This window comes from Ornithodoros turicata, chromosome 4 (assembly GCF_037126465.1).
Source record: "Ornithodoros turicata isolate Travis chromosome 4, ASM3712646v1, whole genome shotgun sequence".
In the NCBI taxonomy this organism is placed as follows: Eukaryota; Metazoa; Arthropoda; class Arachnida; order Ixodida; family Argasidae; genus Ornithodoros; species Ornithodoros turicata.
This window is the reverse complement of record NC_088204.1, coordinates 36,557,052-36,579,687: the sequence shown is the minus strand read 5'-3', so window position 1 is coordinate 36,579,687 and position 22,636 is coordinate 36,557,052. Positions and strand designations below refer to the sequence as shown.

General features: G+C 43.1%; 1 protein-coding gene across 2 annotated transcripts in view; it reads left to right on the top strand.

Moving 5' to 3' along the window:
• The window catches only part of LOC135391435 (uncharacterized), a 70,999-nt gene that overhangs the window by 34,158 nt on the left and 14,205 nt on the right, over positions 1 to 22,636 (top strand). For both annotated transcript variants that reach the window (XM_064621689.1, XM_064621687.1), the window contains exons 3-4: positions 2,990 to 3,171; positions 5,371 to 5,553. In XM_064621689.1, the coding sequence (XP_064477759.1) occupies positions 2,990 to 3,171; positions 5,371 to 5,553 (365 nt within the window). The remainder of the gene's footprint in view (positions 1 to 2,989; positions 3,172 to 5,370; positions 5,554 to 22,636) is intronic.

The following is a 22,636-nucleotide window of genomic DNA, read 5'->3' as shown; positions in this document are numbered from 1 at the left end:
AACGGAAACTTGGTTAAAGGGTGAAATTGCTGACACGAATCTGCTTTTAAGTAAAAATTTCCATATCTACAGGACAGATAAAATTATATGACAAGGCGGTGGTGGTGTTATAGCAGTCCGCAACGACTTGAGCGCTCAGAGTGTTTTTGTAGAGAGTGAACTTGAAATTCTTTTCGCCAAGGTTAAAGTGCTTCATGGCTGCTTGCTGCTGGTGCTACCGTCCCCCAAACGCCCAAGCTGACTTCTTCGAACAACTAAACAGATGTCTCTGCCAGGTTTATGGTCGTTATCCGAACTATGCAGTGGTACTCGCTGGCGACATTAATCTGCCTGGCATCGACTGGCAAACAAACTGGCCAGGTGATCAGTGTGGCAATTACTCAGAGTGTACATCAATGTTATATATTTGCGGGGAGTTTAATCTTACTCAGATGGTGAACAAGCCCACTAGAAGCAAAACGATTCTAGATCTTTTCCTTACGAATGTTCCTGATAGAGTTGCTCGCTAACTCATCGAGCTGTTGTCGTCGAAATGAACTTCGTGTCTGAAAAGACAAATGAGAAAGAAAAGTACATCTACGATTATAATAGAGTAGATGTTCTTGGCATGCATTCCTTTAGGAGCGATTTTTTTGCAGAATTTCAAGTTCAATGGGTTCACCGTACTGTCACTGCGAATTGGATACATCTCAGAGACGCACTCCTGGACTGTGCGGATAAATTTATGCCTCGTGGCTTCACTGCAGTGATGGGCAAAGTACCCCTAAATTATACTTAAAGTAAAGCACCAAGTACCTGGCGTCATTAGTACTTCAAGTACAGTACAAAGTACCCAATTCCGAATGTACTTCAAGTAAAGTACAAAGTACTAGGCAAAGTACTTCAAGTATTCACCAAGTACATTGCGAATTTAATTTGTATCACTTTCAATTTCACTGTTTAGTATCTGTATCTTGCTTTTTTGGCAAAACTTTAGCGAGCATTCTTGACAAACGTTCTAAAGCCATTAAGTCCTAGGTTAAGTTCTAACCCGTGAATATAAGCTTAATCAGATGACCTAATTTGCAGTTACATGTAGAGAGGTCATCAGTCAACTGAGCTGTGATTATGTATTATAGCCTGACTGATCCAAGATCATCCGCCCCTCTAGTGTGGTTCCGGAGCTAATCTTTTGCAATAACAGGCTAGGAAATTTCAAGGGAAAAAAGTACAAGCCAACGGAGATTATAGATTTCTGGGCATTCCATGCTGCTTTTTGAAATACATGTTTGAAAAAAGAATATGAAGAAAGTAAAAAAGATGAAGCACAATGTAAGCCATCGTTTTTATACGACTGTGACCTGCAGCAATGTAATCCATGTGACCAATTAAAAAAACGTAAAATGTAAAAATGAAAGCATGCGTGTCTTTCAGAGTGTTCATCATGTAATGCAATCACACATTGTGATATAGAATGACTATTAATTACCAATGAAGGAAACAATATAAAAAAGCATAGAACCCTGCATTGGGAGAACTGAAATGACAATTGACCAACTCATTGTGCTGCCGATTGCAGTGTCATAATGTGTGCGTGTCTTTGCATTTCATTCGTTTTACATAGTCATGCGTTGATACTTTTTCAACATTTCAAGCCTCTCAACATTAAATATGCTTTTTAACAGCACAAAAATACCTTTTGGTAAAATGTCAGGCTGGGACTCTCGGTACTGCACCCACTAAAAGCGCTCACATGACGGCAAGAAGACGAAAACCCACAGATAGCCCTATCTGGGTGTTTACGTTTTCTTCTTGTCATTTTAGCGCTTTTAGTAGGGTGCATTTTTTATACTCTTTGGTGATTTTTTGTCTGGAGAAGTTTCGGAGTTTTTGATAAGAAAGTACTCGGAAAAAGTACTGTAAATACGGTACAAAGGACATGATTTAAAATGTACTTAAAGTAAAGTACAAGTACACAGAAATGTACTTAAGGTACTACTTGGGTACTTGGTACTTCAAGTACTGCCCATCACTGCTTCACTGTATGCCCTTTACCCCCTCGGAGCACGCAAACTGGTTTTCTGCGAGAATATCATTTGTATGAGACGAGGAATAATATCATGGCGGTGAGCCGGCCAAGTTGGTACAGGTCTACCACGGCAATGGAGGCGCACACAGGATCGCATTCCTGTTTCGCACCGGGGCCGACGTTCGGTGTCCGCGATTTGGCCCATCGTGTCACGTGGTGTCCCCTTCAAAGAAGTCGCCATCCAGGTTGCGTCACCTCCATGGAAAACCGGGTTCCTGGGTTGCGAGCTGACTTACGCATTGTTCTGCACCGGAGAAAGGGGAGATTGGCATTCCATTGCTAGGCGACGCAGCCGCGCCTGAGTCAAGATGAGGCACGCTCGCCGGCGTGGCGCAGTGTGGCTACGGCACTACACAACAGGGACACGTTGGGCCGCAGGAACTCCCAGGACTTTGATTTTTTTGGCGGGCCGGAGGCAGGGTGCAGGCAGAACCTAGGGATATACCACATTGTTGTCGTTCAAGCAGCACTGTACAGCATGTCGGCAGTCGAAGACAGTAATACACAACCTTCTGAAGGCAGGTGCATAAACACGGCCATTCTAACCCTCCGTGTAATCCGTGTTATTAAAAAAAATCACCGCAGCTCTCGGTAACCACTTTCAGCCAATAACGGCGATCTCATCGTACACTCTCAACACTTTTCAAAGGTTAATGAAACATGCAGACATACACTTGCACAGTTCTTTTTCTGTAATACACCATTCTCTTCCCCCCTCTAGTTCCCCATTTTCTTTTTATTTTGTCACAGGGAAGGAAAGAAAATTTTAGCACACTGCTTTCCGTCTTTCCATGCTTTCCGCTCAGATGGCCCGTGAAAAGTATTGACCTCCTTGTGTGCAACGTATAGTATGTTACGGAAATCGTGGCAAATTATTTACATCGTCCGCACGCGATATATTTATTTCCTTCGTCGTTGCAGGTCACACGCTCCCATAGACTTAGGACCATACATGGGTGGACGGATTGGCTCCCACGACACCATTCGTACCAGGGGCCTCGGAATCGGTATGGAAGAAGAGCCAACGCGAAGCCCTTCCCTGCCCAGGCCAAAGCAGGGTCCCCTTCACAACATGCTCTACCCGAGAGGAGGCCCAAGAATACGTAAGGCTCAGCTATGAATCGTCGTGGAATGGACGCCAATATAGTGTGTGCAAAGTTTACATTAGCAGACGCAAGAACACGGAGGCCTAAAGCGGTCGTATCTAGAAACACGGATACACAATGGGCCATAAGATGCCACACATAGTACTTCTGCAGTCTCTCTTTTTATACTATTAACGTTCACAACAAGAACGACACATTGCTTCCTTCTTTCACAGACGAATCACACCTGAAGCAACTTCAAGCGTAATAAGCTGATGCTCGATGGCGACGGTAAAGGAGTTTTCAAGAATTCCATAGAGCTCTCGGGAAATAACACGGAGCAACTACATGTAGTACAAACGAGGGCATCTGTTGTTCACCAGCGCAGCTAGAGGAGTACTAAGAAGAAAAGAAAATCATCCCACTCCACAAGTGCATGTTTACCGGAAGCATACTTGCTTTATCTGATGGCGCATTAAAATTTATCTTCTTCTTGGTAGTCCGCGTCCTGCCAATGCCAAACGAATTTCAAAAGCGAAAGAAATAATCCGTACCTACCCTACGCCTACACTAGCCCGACTAAGATTTTTCATGTTTTTTGACAAATCTCGCGATTACCACGTACGGGGCGTTTGGGCTGAGTCTTAGTTCCCGGAAAAGCTTGCGAGACTCATGACATGATCATGTGATGTCATGTGCTCTACCAATCAACGACTTACACTTATACGGATGCATTTGTGTTCAAATTTTGGCATACTTCCTATGATGTGACCTGGGTTCGATTTTATATTATTTTACTATTTTATTATATTTATTTATTTTTTGCATATCCATAGAGTGCACTATCTTCCAAGAATTCCGAGTTTTTCTTCATATTTTTTTTACAACTGTCAAAATAATGCGAAGCTGCCTTGCAAACATGGTGTTGAAGGAAACAAGCAGCCAGAGAAAAGGCACACGGACGAAACGAAGGCAACGAACACATCAGCTGCTAACTCGTATGTGAAATGTTCATCGACAGGAAACACGATTTTAAAACATAGCCTCACATGTGAAGCAGAAAAAAAAAAGAAAATGGGTTAAGTATGTCGAAGTGTATATCCAGCCTTCCCGTGCTTTAGATTTTGCAATTGCTAGCATCGCGGATAGGGTATAATCACACAATGCTCTTCCCCAAGAATAGCGACACTGGAAGCAAAATAAGAAATAAAATTCTCGCGAAACTTCGTCTTTGAAAAAGGCCAGGGAGGCTATGCTCGCTGACTGTCGAGATAGTTGGACGTATTCAGAAAGGCAAGCGGAACAGTCTTATTGGGCTGCGGGCAGCACCGTGCGCTTAGTTGTCCAATAAGCGCGTACTGCGTACTTTTCTCGACGCGTCATGTTGCCTCGACAATCATCGAGCACAGCCTCGCCGGACAGAGCGACTCTTGAGGAGAATAGCATTTGTTATGGTGGAAAGGCAGGTATCTGACGGCGAGCTGCTAGGTAAGGACACCTGCTGCTTTCTCAATGTCATGTTAACACCTTCCCGTTTATCCAGTATGCGCCTGTCGGCATGTGAGATAGTGCTGTAAGCTACGTCTTTGAGCATTCGACGAACTGTTCTTTGTGTTTTTTGAAATCATCCAATAAGCGGTTTAATTTTGTGCGCAGGGAGTGCAGCTTAGGAGGTGTTAACTAGCACCGCATGATCGTGGATCTGCCCCACCTCCTTTAAATTTTATGAAAGTATGTGTACATAAAGAAATGCGTAGGTCTTCTCGGACGTAGGCCTCGGAGTTTTCTTGGTCCATCTCTAGCTTTCGCGAGAGTGTCAGCAACAGTCACTAAAATGTTTCAGGGCAGGGTATTTTTACGTGGGGCATTAAGACATACGTAGTTACGTGGGATTTAAAGCTACTCCTAGAGGGTGCATCATCACATTGGTCTTTACTCTAAAAGAACGTGAGCCAGATGCGGTAGCTAGTTTTATATTTCAGAACTTGTCAAAGACACATATGCTTTGTATAAGTAACCTCCCAAATTTTTCATATTGATAACAAAACTATACGAAATGAGATTCCCAGAGTGTGCAAAGATATGTCCCCCTCTTCGCAGGAGCATCGCACTGAAGGAACAAATTAGTTTTTGTCGATGCTTTTCCCATATAATCAGTGCGCAGGTGTAAGGCATACTGACTTCAGGGTTTAGTTCAGTGTGTTATTTTCTTTATAGCTGGAAGCCGCCCAACACATGTACGTCCCCCGAGGCACGAGAGATGTGAGACGGACTTCGACTGCCTGCACTCGCCAAGTCAAATATGCGTTAAGCACGCGCGAGAACCATACGGACGATGTCAATGTCCGTTCTACAGGCCAGTGGAGGTCAGCGTCGGCGGTAAACCACGCTGCGTTAAGGGTGAGTTGCACGCATTTTGCAAAAGGAGCATTTTGCCGCGTACAAAGGAGAATTGCAGGATACACCTGCTTGATGCAAGCGTTATGGTGGTAATGTCTAGGGTCGATTGATGATCCCTCGAGAAAACTGTGTCTCTTTCCTCCAATATAGGTCGGCCCCGGCGTCAATGATGCTTCAGAGGCAATAGCGTCAGCCCACGTCGCAATGTTTATTACCCGTAAAAATACTACATATTTAGCAATATTTGCTGTTCAGAAATTTACAATTATAAGCAAAGTCGAATTACATTCGTTATGTGGTTTGTGCTATGGTGAGTTATATGAACCTATTCTGTCATTTCGCAGTTTAAGAATGTGTTTGAGCTCCGCAGAAGTTGCAGGATAGGTCGTACGCAAAACGGTTTTGTGTAACATAGCAGAACTTTGTAGGTGTCTAAACGTGACGTATCGACTCTGGAGACTGATTGAAATACTATGGCGATTTCTTTTTTCTTTTGAAAGGTGATTCAAGGGACGTCCCTGCTGCATGGACATTTTGTTGAATAAGAGTTAGTGAAATTGACCAAAGCGACTTCGAAATTTCTCGAACGCCCCATACAATTTTTGCTTCATGTCGAGTAGCCCGTACATCGCAAATTTTTCTCGGTTAAAGTGGGCCCTTATTCAACCAAGCCCGATTTAAATCGCTTCCGGGTGCTTACTAGACCACGGCACGGGCCTGAATTTAGCGGCTCGACGCGGCCCGCACCCGAAGCCACGGAGGCCTACGTAACCGTAGCCCGACATGGCCTCTGAAAACTCACCTGGCTGTCCTATGGCCGGTGCGCAGCCATGCCTTCTCTGCTACGACGTTCAAGCGAATCTCACTACAGGCCGATGGCGTCGTATTCTGACAGCAGCGACACCTACTGATAGCGATTCTTACGCTCGCCCCCCGCAATCAATGCATGGGGGCAATTGCACTGCAGTCATTCAGAACAGCGGACTCTGAACATAATTGTACTACCAGGGGGATGAACCTATAGTAGAATTCTATTGTTGGGAAAAACTCACGTGAGCTCTAGCGTGGGGCCAATCGTTGGATGACGGTTGAGTGCGCTTTTTGCTTCGCTTTTTTTTCTTCTCCCCCTGGGTGACGTGTGACGCTGGTGAGTCTTTACCTTTCCCATCTGTTCTCTACCTCTCCCCCGCATTGCCGGTTCTGGGCAGTTCTAGGTTGTTGGGGATTTTCGTTCGCGTCGAGTGAAATCAATAACAAAACTCAGTAGTGTTGGCTGTTTCTGTTACACAAAGTGTTTTATTTTTCGGGATATGTATTTCCAAATCACAAATATGCAGTCTGCTGTGGATGCTCCAAACACGAACATGACAAGAATATTGCTTCTGAAGTTCGAGTAATATGCCGAAACAACTTTGCATTCACTGATAGCTGATGTCTCACGTGGAAGATTTCACAGTAGAACAACAGTATATTGACTGCACAGGCACACCCATTCACAGATTCAGCAAGACTGATAACAAGTCCATATTCCTTTGTTGCTTGTGTATAGGCGTCTGGTTGGCTCGTCAACTGGTATGCCGAATGATGAAGATGCTCCAATCACTCAGAGAGGTTTATCCATGCAGATACTTTTCTGAAACAGACACGAGTTGAGTGCTTATACCTGAACAAGAAAGATCGCAATAGAAATCAGAAACATGAAAACAAAAAATTCTACCTGCTGAAATGGTGCGTATATGCAACAGGTGTGCTGTAATGTTATGCTAAGCGGCAAAATGGTATAGGAACTCACTTACCTGTCATCGAGTGGGTAGCGGAAAAACGCAGTATTGGTCCTTCTTGAATCGTTGTTGCACCAAGCAAGCTGCAGACCTGCCTTCCACTTATCTATCAATGAATTGACTTCCAGAAGTATCCAAGAGGCCCCGAGTTTTTCAGGGTCAATATCCACAACATATTAAGGGAAGGACACTAAAAACCATCCAAAAGCGGCACCGGCTTAGATGCGTTGCTTGCGTCCCTGCTGTACCCACCGGATTTCGAATTTTTACGCCGATCTGCTCCGGCACAGCCGACACGGCGGCACCTGCGGTTGCGTGCGCCACGGAATGGTCATAATTTCAAACCGATCAATCAGCACTCGCATATCGAGGGAGTGGCCACAGGAGCCAATGGGCTGGTGAGGGCTGAGAAGTCTCGCTTCGACGTGAACATTCTGACGTTTCATGACGTTTGATGACGCAAAACGCTCGCTGCGCCTTACTTTTGTGCGCACAGGAACACGGGAGTTTCAACCTCTTGGTGCTATAGTTGAGAATGCATGGCAACGGAAACTTAAGGTCCCGTGCGTCTCTGCGTCGGCGTGCGCGCGTTTTCTAGACTTTTGTTGTGGTAAGTTTGCCTTTTCTGGAACCCAGAGCGGTGTCTGAAACAATTCCTTGCCGTTCTAGCGCAGCTAAACGGTGCAGTAACGACACCAAAACTCCAGGACTATCGCCTTTTCGCTTTCCCGCCGGGGACGTTGACAGGTGGACCTGTTCTTTGGCGTCTCCTCAATTTGCTTCACTCTGCCAACCTGCCTTCTGAAGCTGCCACCTAAGAGGAATGAAAAATTAGTGGTGGCGATGTGCAGTGCACTTCACCGAGGACATGTTCCTTTCCCAAAAGCGAAACCGCCTGCATAGGAATGTGGGTCCCCCTGTACGAGTGAAGGACACACGCCCACGTCCCCTTCAAAACAGAAGTAAAAGAAATACGTGAACCTTCTCAACCGTATTTATCCGCAAACCAGCAGGCGATGGCTCAGTAACTTTGTGTTCTATGTTATGCTCCCTGCCTTGGACATAAGTCGTAAACAGTAGGACAACGATAAGCGTGTTAAATGTCGTCTACGCCGATTTGCCGATGTGTCGGAACGGTTGTGATATTCAGAACGAGCACATTCAGCTGCCCCGAAACGCGCCTTTGTTTCACAATTTTGTCTTCTTACTACGAAACAAGCCATGGGCGCAGTCATTTTGGTGACGTAGATATGGAAAAACTGCCCCATCTACGTAGATCGTGCTTCTGTTTGGATGAAAGCAGAGGCTTTCTCTGACCTTCCGGCGGCTTCTCCCGTTTGCGAGGATATCCAGTTATGCCGGTCGGCTATTATGAGGATTTCCTCCGAGCGTCGCACGTTCAAGACACGTCTTCGCAGTTACGCTGAAGCTTAAGAGAAACGTAGCTGCAGGTGCCCACCAGGGAGACCACATGCCTCCAGAAACCTTCGACTTGGTTTCGTCCCCAGAACTATCGAGCGATGGAAACAACAACTGCGAATCCAACAGCATTTTCGACGTGAAATTATGATTATGTGCTCCAGAACTTCGACTTCCATTCACGTCGACCCGTTTGCTGCTTTTACTACGAGTGCAAGTATGGAAGCGGTTGAGCAAGAACGTGAGACGTGGTGGGCGTTTCAGGATATACCTGTGTAGCACTGGTCTTCAAAGAAAGCAGACCGTATTTCTGTCCGTGTGCACATCGTGCGATTGCTTGTTGCACGAGATACATATATTGTGCAGTGTCATCCGGCAACCGCAACAAATGACGCGAATTGCATTCGTTGAACCATTCGTCTGGTACATGAAAGTAGTCATTAGAGTAGCCCCGCACAAAAAGTGTTGGATGTAGTTTTGTAGTAGTGTTGTTTACCTTGTAGAGCGCGCTGAGGCATATAGATCAAGAGTACGTATTTTTGCATGTTTACTTGAATGTGGGCAATGCCTGGTCCCACACAAGCCATATTCCATTCACACTAGTTTCGCAAATAAACACGTAAGGTTCGATCTCACTGCTTTTGAGTTAGGCATAGTATCTTCAAATCAGGGTACATGTATCCCGTTTGCTAGGCCCAACATATGTTATCAAGGGTAGTTTTCCCATTCTTTTTCACATTAGTTTTCACATTTCCCACTTCTTGAACCATGCTAACATTGCCAGAATAAGGAACATTACACTATGCTGTGTACTCCACACTCAGTTGTCTCGCGTCGTACACCCCCACTTAACTATACTACGTACTCCACATGTTCAACCAGGTAGCACTTCCCATAACCTATTTTTTTAGAACATGTGCTTAAAATTGCACAACTGCCACTCAAGCAACTTTGCCGCCGAATTAGTCAGCGACAGAAGTCATATATACTTCGTCACAAACCTAATAACCTTGGTGGAAATGGTTGACGCTGTCCCCTGCCATGTACGGTGTACTTCGTAGAAAAATGCCAGAATCTCAATGTTTTCCTTGTCCACAAATCCCATGTCGAAGCCGAAAGACACTCACAAAGTGGGGAAGCCCTGCTTCTATCTGCTTCTCTGGAGAAACAAGTAGGAAACTGCAGCGATCATCGTAAATAACTGCATGCTCAGCAACTAAGACTGGTGATGCCGAAGACCCAACATTCCTAGGATACAAGGACAAAGGAGAAAAGAGCGCTGCAGCCTATTAATGTGATATGAAAAGTATAACACCGCAAAATTTGCGAGATTGAGCTGGTATTTAGTTCAACTCCTGCACCAATTTTTAATAATCAAAAATTGTGTTTCTACCAACCAGAACCTAAACCTGACCTATGAACTAATAATATGAACCTATATGAACCTTCTACACTAGTTTGGCTAGGTTTCAATCCGTTGCTCTGTTGAGCGGACAAGAGACTTGCAGAGCAGATAAGCTTATTTATATTTGCCAAAGGACATGTAAAAAACAATGTGCTGTACCAACTGTATTTAAACAAATACAGATACAATTTGTTTTAGCCATGTGCATGTTAGCAGACCTGATGAACCCTGTGACCGACCACACACAATGGTCATTGAGGTTGGGAACACAAATATACTACCACTGCAGGCACCGTCCTGAAATTCTAAGTTACCATTTATCAGAAAGCGATCATCACGCACAGCCTAAAGACCATATTGAGCTACTTCCATTATTCTTTTAATTTACAGCACGTTGGCCGCCATCCAGTTTATGAAAATGACTTTTATCGTTGAAAGAACGGTTCAATAGCAAGCGAGCTGGTGATAGTATTCATGATGGCGAGTCCCCAAGAGGAGATACAATTAAGGGACATACGCACACAATGTTGAACCATTGTGTATGCCCCTCCCTATCCGTCGTCTCGTGGTTTTTGCTGCGGGCCATCATGTTTCCTTCCCTAGAGTTTATATATTTTGATGTAGAATTGTGAAGGTACAGCCAGGCGCTGTTCGTAAATCGCACAATACTTTTCTTGAAACAAGAATCCATAGAAGGTTCGCAGTCATCTTCAGCATTGCAGATATGTATGGTGCACGTTAATCACTTTGGAATGTCACAGACATATCATGGAAGCCGGCACATGATTCATGTTCAACAGACAACTATTTGTCACATCATTTTTAGGCATAAAAAGCAGTTTGGGCACCTGTATGTTGAGCAGTGTTCTACGTATCGCCGTTACAAATAACGCCGTTAGAGTAATCGATACTTTTTCGCTATCGGAGTGCGTATCGCGATACTTTCTTAAGTCAGTATTGGAAAAGTATTTCCGTTACAAATGTATGGTAACGTGCCCCACCCTTTCTTCACCGACCGTATTTCTCACTCTTATTCATTGTCAATGGTCCGCCTTGGCCTCGACAAGAAGCTTGTGGACACGCCTACGTGCTCCGTAACCGGAATTATGAAATTATACCAAACACGTGTTTACCGTTTTTCTTTGAAACTGAAGAAAATAACCAGTCAACAAAAGTGTTGAGGTCAACGAACAGAGGTCAATACTTTGACAGTGAGCTCTGGATTTCACTGCTAAGCTGCCGTGTCACACTGAGTCACGCTCACATATGCTGTGGCATTGTTAACTTCGGATAGGATTCCTTGGTCATTGGACTCCATTGTATGTGTGGGCCTAACGCTAACGTAAGTGTCACACTGCCTTCTGCCAGCTGCCGGAGAGAACACGGCTTGCAAGGATGGCTGAAAACGATTTTAAGAACCAGCTATTGATAAAAGTCAAGTATAACGTTTCCGAGCTACATATGAAATATGCTGTCTTTTCACTGCAGAACTGTTTGACGTAAGCGATATTTCTATGTTGCGTCATCTCCATATTTCAAGCAAAAGTACCGCCCAAAGTATCGCGTTACTTTTTTAGTAACGGTAGCGGTACTCCGTTACTTTAAAAAAGAAGTATCGATATCGGTACAACACTGATGTTGAAACAGATATATCTCTCTTTTCTACATACTTTGCCATGACATAAATATGTGAAGCAACAAATATACTCTCTACTTTATTATGGTTATTAGTCAACACTGGCAACAACGTGGGAACACAGTCTAGTACCACCTACAGTCTTCAAAATGACATTCACACACACCACACTGCAGGTCAACGGGAGTCCAGGGACATGCCCTCTCCATCCCAATTGGCTGAAAACATTTTTCTACGACTTTTTATAAGGGGAAGTTAGTACAAGTAATGCACACTTTCCTTTTTCCGAGATCAAATCAATTGCAATATAGCATATGCTGAAGGGCACTCCTTAGGAGGGCATTAGCAAACTCCTAAGACGATGTCTTAATTAACTTCCAAGAATTAACTTTTTAATTATAAAAGCCACGATGTTGTCCCAATGAGAACGTCTGTTCTTTTCGGTCACCTAATATCGTAGCCGTTTTCAGAACAAAAATCCGTTCAGTAGATCGTTCGCAAAAAAATCGTGAAGGAACACCCGTTTTTTTTTTCTATTTTGTTAATTACGCATCTTCAGAGACGTGTCTTTCCTTCACCCCCAACGTTAGGGCCGGTTCCCATAGCTTTATGCGAGCAGCAGCAGCGGTGCAGCAGCAACACGGCAACACAGCAGCGGAGCAGTTTTCTGCTGCAGCGGCTTTACTGCTACTGCTGCTAGAGGCGTCCCATAGCTTCGTTTTGAATTAGCGGCAGCAGCGGCGTAGGAGTTCCAAGGCGTGTTGGCAACTACGGCATTAGTAGTAATTGGTCTGCTCGTAGGAGATCGGGGTCCACTCAGCAACATAGACCCCTGATCCCTGCCCCTGAGCCCTTCGGGTATTTTTTCCCGCTCGGTGCGTGTGCGGAGGGTTGTCGGCGCACTTACCGGCGGGGGAGGGCTGCGTGCGCGCTTACCCTTCAGCCTGGGCCGACTCCTTTCGTCATTTTTCAATCTGTGCCGAATTCAATCGCATTTTTTCCAGCTACAACAGGTGTGCAGCAGACTGTTTACATGCAAAGGATAGCCATACACAAAAGTACAAGTGAAAATATATTTATTAAAGTCATTAGTGTCAGGAATTATGTTATGACTCTATGTGAAGGAGAAAAACCCAGCCCAATCTTCTGATGCAGAAGAAACACAATACACGTAACAATACTTATTACACGCATGATGCAATAGCATTGAAGGGGTATCACAATTTTTTATTAGTGGTAATCACGCGTTTTTAATTAAGCAGAAGAGATAGCACATTTAATCAAAGAAGATATTTTTAATCAATATGATTACAATCGGAATTAAAAGTTTTATTATTAAAAGTCTAACACTATTATATGTGAGCACCATAGTGGAGTTTTAATTGCAAAGTTTAATAGATGTGCACAAAAGGTACAAGTGCAAATATATTTATTAAAGCCAATTGTGCTCGGAATTGTAATGCCAATTGTGATGCCAATCAGGTGAAGGAGAAAAACCGAGCCGAAATCCTTCACGACCTGAAACAAAAGAAACAAAATGCAAGACAGTACATGTAAAGAATATACATATTTTATACACTATACCTAGCCATAACATAAAATCAAACATAAAATCAACATTCCTCACATTGCTTAGTAGTTTAATATTCCAACATGACACAAATTTAATTAATCAGTTTCTTATGAAGTGAATAGCGCAGACATAAGGAAATAATTCGAATCAACACGATAAACACATAGCATTAATATAGAACCAATCCTCCAACATGTAGGGAAATAATAGCTACACAATGCCATATCAAAACGAGAAACGGTCACCACATTTAATTCTTTAATTTAAGAAGATATTCTTAATCAATATGAATACAAACAAAATTACAAGTTCTATTATAAAAAGTTATTCAAAAGTATTTCAATAGAGGGAAGTTCCGATAGTTGTATGTAATTAACTGTGAACAGCAGAGGCCCTGGAAGACCATGGGACACAAACGACACGAACACAAGAGGGAATAAAATCCATACCACTACAACGAATTTATTCTTAATCAAAACAACAGCGGAGAATAATCTATCACTTTAACTATCATAAAATCATCATCGTGGCATAATCTAATCGAACACTATAGAATTTTCATTCTAAGAGACACTACAAACATTACTTTGTTTTATGAATCCAACACAGAAAATAGATATGTTAAAAATGAACTTCACCACATAGCACGCTCCTAGCCAACAACCAGATCTGATGATATCTGCTATGATTTATTGAAGACGGGTGCCGATAGATGTATGGAAGACCACGGAACACGAACGACACGAACACAAGAAGAAATAAAATCTATACCACTACAAAGAAGATATTCTTAATCAATATGATTACAAACAAAATTACAAGTTCTATTATAAAAAGTATAATATTCCTATACGTGAGAACCATCAGTTCAATAGAGGGAAGTTCCGATAGTTGTGTGTAATTAACTGTGAACAGCAGAGACCCTGGAAGACCACGGGACACGAACGACACGAACACAAGAGGAAATAAAATCAATACCACTACAAAGAAGTTATTCTTAATCAAAACAAGAGAGCAGAATAATCTATCACTTTAACTATAATAAAATCATCATCGTGACATAACCTAATCGAACACTATACAGCATACACATAAGGAAATAACGAGAAACAACACAATCAACAGCTAGAATTAATAGAGCCAAACCTGCGCACCATCAAACACATAGAGAAATAATAGCTAATCAATCTATCAAAAAGCGAAATATTACAAATTTAACACTATAGCGCAGATTTAACGCTGAAGAACAGAGGAACACACTAAGCGGCGACACGTAAATAACAACAGAGCAAAATAATCTATAATTGAACCATCATAAAATCGAACAATATACAATTTTCATTCTAACAAACACTACGAACCCTGATGGAGGTATCCAAGACATAGAAAATATGCACTGTTTTCATCTCGGTTTTCACTCTTTTCCTCACAGCCGGGAGACTGTATGCTTTATCCCATGCTTTATCACTCAAAGGGGTTTTGGGCTATATTCCTTCGTCCAGCAAACAGAACGATCTAGAGGTCAGATAAGATAGTTCAAAGGCGATATATTTTATTGTGCAGTGCAAATAGATGCCGATATTACTCGCTTGGATCACTATCATTCCGCGTTCTTTCCTTGAAACGGCAACCTTTCGTCAAAGTGGTTGACAAGTCGACTAAGTTTGTACAGATGCGATATTCTTATTGAACATGTAGAGAAAGTCCAAATTATTAAATGGTACCAACAATACTCAATCAAAAACGAGAAACAAATTTAATTACATCAGTTTTTGTAATATCGTGCAACAGAAAGTTCTAATGAACCACACAGAAATATCAAATGTGAAATGCAACTCAGAGGTATGAGGCATTCCCATCTTAGAGATTATTTTTACTTATATCAATCGACTGAACAATTGAAACAAATGCAAGACAATAATTATTTCAGGTAGTAACTTCACAATTCATAGAATATCAGTCGAGTGAATACTTGTGAATACTCAAATAGTCAAACAATAGTCAAAACAATAATTCTCACGACAGGTGGATATTATAGCATTCTTAACAAGATAATAAAATTTTAATCAATAAAATGAGCACAGATATGCTTTTAATTAAGTGTAGACGAGCACTTGAAAACAGAAGAGACAATTGCTCTACATTGAAAAGATGGACAGATTTTGTACTCGCTACCATAAGTCACGGGAAGAATGATAAAAAACTGCTTTGAAAAGGGAGAGCGAAACGATTCCATTATCGCTGCATTTGAATACGTCCTAGACATGGTCGTATTCGGAGATATGGTACAAACTACAGAACTGAAGGTGCAAGAATTTATATGCCGAATCTACAATACTGATAAAAATATCTGCACACCAACGTTGGAAGGGCCACTGGGATTGATGGCGGAGTTTTTGAGGTTTGCTAACGAAGAATTGAAATACACTAGACCATATGTAATTGTAATGATTGCAATGGGCATTGCGTTCATCAAGAAAGCAGTCGGATCAAATTATTATATACAAACGGTCTATATCGCACGATTCATTACGGATTTGTTGAAATTGCACATATCTGAGATGGAAAGTACATAAAAACTTATCACGTGATATATTCCACCCTAGAGCCTCTACACTTTATTTTATTCTACCAGTCAGCGATGTCGAATGAGGAGAAGTTCAATATTCTCGTGCAAGGTCTGATGTATTATCACCTGTTGAAACTCAACAAACATATCAATTGTGGTGGATCACCGGACGATTTTCATCTAATACTGTCTTGTACGCCATTCAAGAACATTCATACAAAGAAAGGAAACATCAATAAGAGATTGTGCAAGTTCGTCGCAACAAAGTGCAAGTTACTGAAGCAATACAAACACGGCGACAACATATCACCCGCGTTATCATGCGCTGGATTCAAGCGCCCAATAATAAGACATCATTATGTAATACATTCCGAATTCATCAATCAAGACAACAAACAAAAACTTCCGAGTTTGGAATAGAACTGTAATTTATCGAAATAAACAAGTGTATAATTGAAATAATAATTGCATTCTTTGTCATCATTATAATGAATTCTACGCATCACAATGAAAAACACTTTGCATTTGGTATGGCTAGATTGAACACAATAATTGCTGAGGGAACGAATATTCCACACTATGTGCAAAAATTGTAATATGGAATCAGAGCTAGTCATCACACACACATAGGATAGAATTGTTGGAGAATGATCGGTCATTGAAATTTGAGGCATGATACATCAATCTTTGATTACAAAAAAAAAAGGATCATCAATCTTTTGTGAAAACTTATATACATTTCACGAATTAAATTCCACAGTGCATGTATATTTCTCAAACTGTTGGACTAGGCCAGACGTAGGAAAAGAAGAAGAAAAGGCGTCTTTGACAAGCAACCCAATTGGAGCGCGTAATAAATATTTCCGTCAACACAATTATCCATTTCCATGTCGAACACTTTATTAGCTGCAGATAGTAAAATAAATCAACTGAATTATGTCCCTAAAGCGCACTTCATGCGCGGTACCAATGGTTGAACACTCACTCTAAACAACTGGTAATCACAAGCGTGTTAATATATTTAGGAACACATCACACAACAACCAGACACAAACCTTCAGCCGTCACCGCCCGCCTAAACACCGTCGAATGATAACACCAACGAACAACTCCAACATGCCGGCAGAATTGACGAGCCAGCGCAGTTGCGCGTGGCAACCACCAGTGGCAGATCGTCGTCATCATCGGTGGCCATCACAACTTAAACCAGAGAGAAAGAATGTACTGTTGCACGCATGATGCTGCTTGAATGTAACCCTGCCACGTCTCGGCAAACACATATGTGACCGAAATACATCAGGTGGAAGATTTAACCTTGGAAGGTTTACCTCACTCAAAACTGAGAAAATGCGCTGTTACACACGTGAAACTGCTCGAATGAAACCCTTGAGAGCTCTGAAAGAACACCTTATTTGTGACTAATATACAACAACTGAACCAATATTTAAATTTGTTTCACTCAAAATACTCAAATACCGTGCATATGACACTGCTTAAATGTACACTCTGAAATCACTGGAGTAAGGACACAAACTCCTCAGGCATGGTCGCTCTAGCTAGCGAGAAACGGCAAGGGTATACGAATACAAGAAATCGAGCACAAGTGATGCAATGCACTAGATTCATCGGAAAATGAAATGTCTCAGTACCGGGTGCAGGTGTCACTGTTCCGTCAACTAAAACAGACGAACTTTGAAGGGGCATCTGGTTGGCAGTGGTGACAGCCTTCAGCGTGAAACCCAGAAGTTGGGACGAGGAGTGCAAATTTTTCGGTGGTGCCAGAATGACTGCGAAATCATTTAACAATTAAGACGATTCCAAATCAGTACTGAAAATAGAACATGAAAATACACTGGGGCCTAATGTCTGAAAGATGAAGCAGTAACTGGCACATAGCATATATGTATAGTTTTATTATAAAAAGCGAAAAGGCTGGCACCGCATGGCTGCCATGCCTAACATTACGCGACTCATCTCCATCTCTTGCATTGTCCTTCCTCTGAAATCTCCCAACTGCTGATAATGTTGACACAGCATCCCGGTCCGCTTCGTGTGAAACAACAAGTTTCGCACTGCTTCCGTAACCTTCATATGTGCGAAATGAACGGATCAAATCGCTGCTTTCAAAACTGGCGCCCAGTCGGAGTTGTAACCAGGGTGTCGAACCGAACCCGAACCCGAACCGAAAACCGTACCCGAACCGTTATTTTTGCCGGAACCGAACCCGAACCCGAACCGAAATTTTCATGACACTGTTGAACCCGAACAGGAGCAGAACCGTAAAAAATAATAGCGGTAACCGGTTCGCAACAAAACGGTTCGGACATAAAAGAAGTCAGCATAAGAGTTCCTCTCTATTCCCGAACGAAGACACATTGGTATCATCATCACGCGCCTATATCATGGATTTCAGAAATTTTCACCTAGCAGTGAGACGACGACGTATAGTAAGTATACTTTCAGCGTCTTTTTAACATGTTGAAGCGCAGTTGTCCTTGTGAGCGCCGCGGCTAGCGCCACACGCACGCGGTGTGGCATCTACTCTTCAGAGACGAGGTGCCACGCGGACGAATGAAACAGGAATGGAGTAGGCCAGTTATGTAGCTCTACAGGACGAATATCCGATCAAATAAGCGCCCAAGATTTCCCTTTACACGTGAGCAGTACAAATTAAACAAGTCAGAAACATGAGAAGTGGAGAAGGAGCGTACGCAGAACGGTGCCTGTTTGATTGGTCGTGGCTTGAAAAGTAAATGTGGTTCTGCTTATTGGTAGTGCAGTTGTGTCGTGACATATTGCCTTTGTGTTGCGGATTAACTACTACACTGCTGTGAGCTCGGACAGAGTAAGGCTGGCAGGCTTATTTTCGACATGCTTCAGTACGGTTTCAGATCGATTCACGTTGCGAAGGCAGTGTGCCGGCTAGTACTGTCGTCTATGTTACGCTGTCCATCTTATTAGGCTTCCTTTAAGTGTATCTTGCTGGCACTGTGCGTGTGAAAAAAGAGATTTTGGGAACAGAAAGTAGCAGGACTACACCGCTTCAACAGCGTGGACTCAATAAGTGTTGCAATAAGTGTTCATCCATTCCTCATTTCTCTCGATAAAGGGCTACCTCACCGCTAGAGACGTCAATGCAGACAACAGCAGTAAGCTATTAGCCACGCATTTCCTGATAAAAGCAGTTTTATGGAACATATAAAACGGAAGCGCTGAACCGGTTCGCGAACCGGTTCGGGGCTGCGAACCGGTTTGCGAACCGGTTCGATTCTTGGCGTGGCCGAACCGGAACCGAACCGGAACGAAATCAAAACAACGCGAACCAGAACCCGAGCCGTACCCGTATTTTTTGCGGTTCGACACCCTGGTTGTAACCGACTGTCGCAGTCAATAGCTTTTTATTTCGTCTTTCGGAAACTTGTGGCGTGAAGCATTGGAAACGCATGCTGAAGTGCACCAGGTGGTCTGTACTGGCCTACCAAAGGCTTTGCAGTCGAAGGAAGCAAACGTTGCTCGTGGATTCAGTGAAAACACAGAAATATACTGGCTCCCTAACAGCGAACTGTTTTATCACTACCCCAATCTTAATCTGCGCAGCAGAGGGCTCGCCAGAAGAAACCGGCCTGCTCGGCGGAAGAAACCAAGCCAAATGCCATGTCAAGCCGGAGCACCACGAGATCACGAATGTGTCGTCAACACAGGGTTTACGGGTCAAATGACGGAATGTCAGTGAAACTAAAAATTCACAATTTCGAAAAACTGCGTTGAGTTTCTGTAACTATTTTCCATTCTGTACCATCAAAAATCGGCGTAGTTGAGCTTTAAAGATCAAGAGCCCCACTGTGCAAGAGCGTGCGTGTTACATGGCTAGATGAGACTGCCTGCTGCGGTTATTGTTTCGTTAGACAGGTGTGATTGACTTGCGAGCCGAAGAATTGCTTACGAAGAACTAATTACGAAGGTGTCGTTGGGTTATGGCCGTGGTATTTTAACTGGAATAATACAAAAGATAATATTCCCTAATAGAAACGACAAAGCAAAGGTGGGCTTCCGAGAAGTGGCTCATGTTGAAAAGGAATGAGCATCCTGTGTTGAACACAACAAGAAAAAATGTTGGGTCTTGGGCAGGGAGAGTAAATATGCTACAAACACCAGATGGTGAACTTCCTGCTTAGGCGCAACCTGTAACTTTGAAAACAATATCAGTCCTGCACCCAAGCTTCGGTCAGCACAGAAAGGTCTCGCTGTGTACTGTCTGCAGTTTCTCAACATTAGTGACACGCTCAGTAGAGCCCTAAAGTCCTTTTTTTTCTGCGAGACGAGCACCTCAGCGAACAATTTAATATGTATGGTTGAAATTGTAGTATACCTATACCCGTATTTCTTTTGGGCATCCTTTCCCTTTGTTTTCTTTTTTTTTTCACGCGAGAAAACGTCACCCCTTCTTGCGCCCGCACACACACACACATACATCCGTTGCTTCTAATTTGTAGGTGTGCGTCAATCTTCCAACAGTATTGTATCAAGTATTGTTGCTGATATATTTACGACGCTTCTAATTGATTTATTGATTCATTCGTGCCCCAGAACAGTAACGAGGTCATTGGTGTTGGTCCATATAAAGACAGGGAAATAGCAATTACCATACAGTGGCAAATACGGCAAATGCACGGAACGCGCGCACAAATACGTTCAACACAACGACACAATACCGTTTCACCGTACATCACAATACAATACGACACAATGAGTGCTCACAAATAGCCATTGAGTGAATTAATGAAATTGAATGAAATCATGAGCGTACAGATAGTAACCAGTAAGTAAAAGAGAACAAAATAGAGAATCAGTAGATAAACCATAATGCGCTAGGTTATTATACAGGTAATCAGAATGCACTGAACTATGACACACCTTGATACACAGGGGGTAAGGTCATGCATGAATGCCACGTAAGAAGTAGAGAACACGTCACATGGTGTGCGTACATCATCTCGTAACGCATTAGGGGATCATTTGGACAAAAGTTATACCCCTGTCAGACGTACTAATTTAGTGTCACTTTCAGCAAGTACACTTGCAGTAAGTGTCATTCTTTCGGAGTCACACGGCATCTTTTAGTGACACTAAATGCAAAGTACACTTACGATGAAGTGAGTTCGCCAAACTCACTTCACTTTGCCTGCGACAATCAAGTACGTAGCCTCCACGGCAGGGATTGCGTAACAAAAAGCTTATTTTTGGAAAAGGAAAGAAACAACCCAATCGGAATTTATTTTTGGACAAATTTGTTAAGGCCGCGCTGATTTGTATAAGAAAGACGTAAGGATTTTTGGCGTGATTTACCGGTACTCTCGTTCATAGACTGCCCAGTAGAGTTCGTAATCCACTTCGCGGCAGCCATATTTGTTGACATTGCTCGGTGGTTAAGTGTTACCGGTGAAATCGCGAAATACTCGCAGTGAAGCACTGAATAATGGAAGACAAAAAAGACAGGGCATCGTGGTCTGAGATAGAAACCTATGCTATCAGAACATGGGAGGACGAAGGGAAACGCGAAAGTGTATGCTGACATCGCGGGCCAGTTGCACGCGCAAGACATAGTAAACACCACCAAAGAGGTGAAGAAGAAGATCGAAAATTTCTCAAATAAATATACTTATGTTGGTTCGCAACAATTATATTTATGACGTTCAATCGACTTCAACTGCGAAGAAAATCTTTATGAAATGTTTCTGGACGTAAGAAAAATGATTTTACCAAGAAAGCATGGCGCACTCCCCGATGTTAGGTGGGAGTTCAAGCTCGCCCATCGTCATCACCATGACTGCTTAGTGACACTTACTTATGTCGTGTAGCAGGAGCCTAGTGAAAGTGACATTACAGGACGGAGTGCACTTCAAATAAGTGACACTAAATTAGTACGTCTGACAGGGGTATTACATAGGTTAGAAAGTCGGTGGATGACGCATAGTAGGGGAGCTGAGCGACGTGACTTTCAATGGCGTGGGGGGATTTCGTTCGTGGAGTTGAGATATACCTTTTACTAGCGTCACAAAACAATGTCAAATGCCGCTTTTTGAAGGTAATACTAACCTATTCGAGCCACAAAAAAAAAGTTTAAGAAACAGCAGCTAAAAAAAATACTTCACCCGTTCGATTCGAACCCACATTCCCCGGCTGCCGTGAGGTTGCAGGTACGTCAAGTTTAACGGAATGAAAGAGCCAACGCATGGCAGATCCCTTGTGGTCACGCTTCTTTGAGCGAGTCCGACACCCCTGAGTTAAAAGGAGGAGCAACAACAAGCACGGTAGCACAACATGTGCCTCGCGACACGCTAGCGTCCCTGGCAGTGATCGACCGAGAGCGAATGATTCGTTCTTGGTGAACGAATCAGTGGCCTGAACTGAGTGAGTCAAATCACCCTCTCCTAAAGAGATTCGTTGATTGATTCACCTTCAGTAAGGGTACTCAAAAACCGCAAAGAACAGGACACTTTTTGATTTCTAATCATGTGACAGAGGTCGCCGCTGCGCCATCTCTGAATGCGAACCGTAATCACAGCACGCATCCCCAGTGGCGTGGGCATGCGCGCACACGGTGGCTGGTAGGCTGTGTTGTCCCACGTGTGGAGAGTATGGTGAGAGCAGCGTGCAAGCTGAGTCGGTGTTGACGTTGCACACCTCTGTGAGGCCGACA